This window comes from Vipera ursinii (assembly GCF_947247035.1).
Source record: "Vipera ursinii genome assembly, chromosome: 1".
In the NCBI taxonomy this organism is placed as follows: Eukaryota; Metazoa; Chordata; class Lepidosauria; order Squamata; family Viperidae; genus Vipera; species Vipera ursinii.
The window spans coordinates 217,141,833-217,147,465 of record NC_139512.1 but is presented as its reverse complement, the minus strand read 5'-3'; the positions used below and the strand labels follow the sequence as shown (position 1 = coordinate 217,147,465).

Genomic DNA, 5,633 nt, shown 5'->3' with positions numbered 1-5,633 from the left:
GACAAAGTTGTGATATTTGGTAGTGGTTACATCAGTGAAATGTGTATGGAATGAGTAACCATGGATAATTTCATTACTGAGAGGCTAAAACATATATTAAATGTGAAGAAATATAATCACAAAACCTATAGTGAAGATAAAATATCCATCAACTGTTTCTATATAGGGATTACTTAGAAAATCTACTATGCTTAATGAAAAGGATTCCTAAGCAATGTAAACAGGAATGTACAAATCATTCTGGGTTTGTTTTGCTAAGATGATCCTTAAGGCATATATCCCATACTGTTAAAGTGCAGCCCCTGAAAAGATGCCGATTTGTGTGTACTGTAGTTTTCAGCTTAAACTTTACAGTCAGTATGCAGTACTTTCTATATAAATCCAAAGGCGTGACAACTGAGAATCTTAACATCTACTCAGTCTAGTTCACAAACAAAAAAGAACTGCTGTTCTATTATTTTAATAGACTTTATTGAAAAACAATCAGGTCACAATAATATATGCAGACCATTCTGCCAAATATACAAGCTACAAATGCTTGCTTGACAGTCAAAGTTCAGTTTTAGTAGCATACTTGAGAAATGAATAGAAATCCATATAAAACAATATTCAGTTTCCATAGGAACACACAGATAAATGTGACCTCCCCTTCTACTTATCTATCTTGTTACATTTACACATACCCTAAGCTTTCCAAACATTTAAAAATTCTAGGAAGAATTAAGTTAATGGTCCCCAAAGTCCTATAAAAATTCATCCCTAAACTTGCACATTAGCTAACAGTATCTATACGTTAATGCTTGCTGAAGTACAAGCTGCCGGATGGTGTTCAATTCCACTTTCCCAGGCACAAGAGAGTGGCAAAGGGACATCCTGGTCCCCTACTTCTGCTTGAAAACCTTGCTTCTTTATCCGTTCCATTAACTGCCTAACATAGGAGGGAAAGGAAGAAAAACAAAGAGTTCAGCACAAATCTAACAAGGATTAAGATATAATAATTTCTAAATATACCAACTAACTCTCAACAACTATTTAAAGAATGAAAAGGTGGCGCAGATGCCTATTTTGGTGACATCATTCCAGCTGCCCTACAAAAACTGAGCAGTGGATCTTGAGTTAAATATTGCTCTGCCCGTGTCATTCAGCTCTTCCAAGTCATCAGATTCTCTTCAGTTGCAAGCTTTATTTTGTAAATCCTTGGATTTTTAAATACGTGTGTGTGTGTGTGTGTGTCTTATAAAATTTTGCTACAGAGGGAGGAAGCCTGGTGAGAAATCAGCTCTGAACAAGGGCACTATACCTTGTAGAAAACCCAAACTCTGTCCTCTTCACCAATTTTTCAAATCACGTTTATTCACATTCAAATAAAATTAAAGGGACTCTCATTGCACTTTCTAGAGAATGAAAAACATAAACGGCAGGAGTACTAACCATGCTGTCCTTGACATTACATAGTGTATTGTTGGCCTTTGAAATCCATTGAAGGTAGAAGCAGCTGCCACAGTATAGGCTCCCATGTTTTCAAACAACATCCAGTCCCCAACCTGAAGTTCTGGTAGGCCACAACGCTCAACAATACGATCAAGACCATCACAAGTTGGTCCCCATATACTACAAGAGTAGACTCTCTCATCCAACTTAGATTTCTGGGGGGGGGGGGAAATTAAAACACATCATCAATTTGCATAAAGATCAATGCAAGATAATATATCGAAAGTGTACTTTGTTAAAGGTACAGAAAATCAAGGAATAATCAAATCAAAGAGAATTTATATTCAACTAGAAAGTAGTATCTTTGCAGACTTGCTCAGAAAACATTTTCTAGTCCTCATGGCAGATAAAAAGATGGACGTTAACGTCAATAATCAAGCAATGCCGCAGAACAGCCAGGCTCTCTTCTCAAGCTGTCCCGAGACGTCACGAGTTTGACATGTCTGTTCTACAGCATTGTTGAGTTCTCTGGTAATTATGCCAAGGGATAAAAACCCTGAGGGAAGAAAGTAAGTCCGCTATGACTTTCCTCCTCCCAAGACAAAACATAAATAAAACTGCTTAGTGTGGATTTTGAACTTTGCTCTTCTTCCACTGCATCGTGCTAAAATAAGAAATGTATACAGTAATTATAGTACTCCTGAGTGATTTCTCATTTCCTTTTCCTGGAAAGGGGATACATTACTGTACAGAATCTGGAGTTACTAAGTTGTCTGTCAACACCTGTTACCTAAAGCTATATTCCTATAGACAAGTTATATAAACATGCATTCTGTACCTTTTGCAAAACTGGCTTAACATGTGCATGATCATACAAGATGCAATTAAATGATCCATATACTCCATCATTAACATAATACATAAGAGTTTTGTCATTCAATTCTTCTTCATCTATTTGGAGAAAAAAAAATGAACACTTTTATTACAGGTAGAAATTCCAATTCTGAACTTTCTGCCATATTTTCATTTACTTAAAAAAAAATCAAGCATGGTACTAAATCAGTATTGTTAGCCTTTGCATTCAGGTAGAACTTGAATTACGACCACAACTGAACTAACAATTTCTGTTGCTAAGCAAGAGAGTTAAGTGAATTTTGCCCCACTTTACAACCTTTCTTGCCATGGTTGTTAAGTGAATCTGATTTCCCCAGTGACTTTGCTTGTCAGAAGGTCCCAAAAGGTGATCACATGATCTGGGGACACCGCAACCATCATAAATATGAACTGTTTGCCAAGCATCTGAATTTTGATCACATGATCATGGAGATGGTGTAAGGATCATACGGGTGAAAAACCATTAAGTCACTTTTTTCAGTCCTATCATTAACTTCAAATGGTCACTGAATGAACTGCTGTTAAGTCGAGGATTGCCTGAACTTTTTCACGTATGCAAAGTTTCACCATTCACAGACAAAAAGATGGTAGACCCGTATTAAGGACAACTGCAAAATACAATTATTAAATACGTGTGTGTGTCGGAAAACAAATTAGGCCAACCATCCCTCTACTTATTTTAAATACTAAAAAAGGTAGATAGGAAAAATGGATAGGCCATTTCTTGGTTCACTCTGCATTTTTAAGCAGTAACAAGAGGCCTTTATAGGGAAAGGAGGACAGCAATACCAACATTTTCATACAGTAATGGGGGGGGGGAATCCTAAATAATAGCAAAAGGAAGGTTTTTTTAAGTGTGAAGGTTAACATATTCTCATTAATGTGAATTCCACAGCAAATATAATTCAACTGCTTTCATATTACAAACTAGAAATTGTGAAACATAAAGAGAACTCTGGGCTGGCTTTAAATGACAACTGTACCCTATTGTCTTCCTGATTCTAATGTAGCAAAGAGAGAATATTAATAGCCGGTCTTTAATACAACTGATTGCTTTTCTCTCCTCTCGGCTCCTCAGTTTTGGTGAAGTTTTTATTTCTTTATGCCTTCTTGGCTATAAAATTTCTAATTTTAGAATTAGAAATTGTAACTGGAACTTATTTTTCCAGTTATAAAAGAATTCTACATTATTATTACATACCATCAGATCCAGTCTGTTCCTTTATTACAATCTTCTTCGCAATTATGTTAACAGCTAGTGTAAAAGCTGATGCAACATAGTATCTGCCGGGTTCAGCAATAATTTTCACCCCAGAATCAGGAGGAAAATACTTGTCCAAAGCTGGATTAATTACATTCGTTATCTTAAAAGTGAATCAGAGAAAAACAAAAATTAGAAGCAGTTTTTACGTAAATAAGATGTTTTTTCTGTATTTTTACATTTTAGCTAGCTTTCTCCACTCAACTTTTACTCCAAGAGATTGCAAAAGAATATAAATGACAGGATATGTGAAAAAACAAATTTGGCACTTAGATGTTAAATTAAATGTTATACTCTTTTTTTAGGGAAAAGTACACTAATGCATGTTTAGAACAGAGGTTGAAACAATAATAGTTTGCACATCAATTTGATCATGACTTTTAACGTTTTCTCATATACAGTAAATTTCCGGATTCAACTAGTTTTGTAATATATTTTTGGGCATCTGTTTCAGCTATACATGTTCTTTCATGTTAGATTGGTCAGATAAAATTAGATGGGAAAAATGATTTTATCATCCTAATTCCTCAGACACATTAAAAGTCAGAGTTCCATTCTAGTACATTAAAATATCTAATTTAATCTATCCAATTCAAGCTTTCAGTTTGATATTTAGTAACAAAATGTTATTGAAATACCTGTAGACAATTCCCGGGAACACTTTTTAAGCTATAATACTGCTTTAAAATACAGGAATTCAAGATCATACAATAAAAATCCAGTGTTTGATTTTATCATAAAACAACTGGTTTTAATTTTAAAGATATACTGTTAACACTGGATATGCTTGAAAAGAAAACCAGAATCAAGATGGCAATGGAACAGAATTGTGAAAGTTTCTGTGTGAATCAAAAGTAATAACTATGTGTGCATGTTATGTGGTTTAAAACAGTCATACCTCTTCAAACTTGAGTTTTACATCTTCAGAGCCAGGAAAGCCACCACCAATATCAAGCAAATACATGTTGAAACCAAGTTCAGCCTAAAATGCAGAAATATTAATTTAATAATGTTCCTAAAGCACCAATTTTACTACCTTTTACTACGATAAACACCAAAAGGACTTGTTAACTAAGCAATTATAAAAAGTTGTTTTAAACAAGATATTTAACTAATTCAAGATATCAGTCTAATTGATTCATAAAGAATATTAATTACATTTTAATACTTTGCATTCAACAATGAAGTAGAAACTTCCCAAGAATCTTATTAATGCTCAAATAAATTAGACAAGTCCTTAGATTGTACTTACCCCCATATCGAAAACGCAACGTGCATCAGAAATGGCTTGCACAAAAGACTCAGGATCCGTACATCCACTTCCAACATGGAAACTTGGAGGCAAAATTGGGTAGAGTTTAGCCATTTTTAAAAAAAAGCTAACGGAAAGAAATAGGTGCGTTTTTTCTAATTTTTTTTTTTTACTTACCTGACTCCAATAATATGTAAGTCAAGCTCTTTTGCTCGCTCAAGCAACAACCTGCTATTTTTTAGTGTGGCTCCAAATTTAACACTCAGGCGACAAACTGCTTTTGAGTCATCTGTTGCAATTCGTAGGACCAGCCTAAATAATAGTTTAAAATTAATAAAAACTCTTAAAAATTTAAGCATACGCATTTGCATGTTTTAAAGAAAAAAAATCTCTCAAGCATTTTAAGGAAAATAGCAAATCCTTTTTGCCAAACAAGTTGCACCATGTCTTTTTCTCTAAAAAAAAAATTGAGCAAAACATTATTCCACTCCAATTAACAAACTAGTAATTTTATCTGTTTTTTAGTTACCTATAAAGACCAATGACAGAAAACCATTTGCTTGCAAAGATATCTTACTTGGCTTTGGGGTGGGCTCTTGTAATTTTCATCAACTCAACTTCACTATCAAAAGTCATCATCTGTACACCGTTATTTGCAGCATGCTTAATTTGTGAGACCTGCTTGCATGGATTTGCATATATTATACGTTCCGGGGACACTCCAGCACTTTGGACCAGTTGTATTTCAGTCTAGAAGAGAATAATTAATTTCATATGCACAAAAATAAAACCTCA

General features: G+C 34.3%; 1 protein-coding gene across 3 annotated transcripts in view; it reads right to left on the bottom strand.

Moving 5' to 3' along the window:
* Window positions 1-449: 449 nt before the first annotated feature.
* The window catches only part of ODC1 (ornithine decarboxylase 1), a 9,336-nt gene continuing 4,152 nt past the window's right edge, over window positions 450-5,633 (bottom strand). For all 3 annotated transcript variants that reach the window (XM_083378836.1, XM_083378835.1, XM_083378837.1), the window contains exons 4-11: window positions 5,416-5,588; window positions 5,016-5,150; window positions 4,839-4,920; window positions 4,485-4,568; window positions 3,527-3,689; window positions 2,270-2,382; window positions 1,432-1,646; window positions 450-928 (exon numbers count right to left, since the gene is read on the bottom strand). In XM_083378836.1, the coding sequence (XP_083234962.1) occupies window positions 787-928; window positions 1,432-1,646; window positions 2,270-2,382; window positions 3,527-3,689; window positions 4,485-4,568; window positions 4,839-4,920; window positions 5,016-5,150; window positions 5,416-5,588 (1,107 nt within the window). In that variant the 3' untranslated portion in view covers window positions 450-786. The remainder of the gene's footprint in view (window positions 929-1,431; window positions 1,647-2,269; window positions 2,383-3,526; window positions 3,690-4,484; window positions 4,569-4,838; window positions 4,921-5,015; window positions 5,151-5,415; window positions 5,589-5,633) is intronic.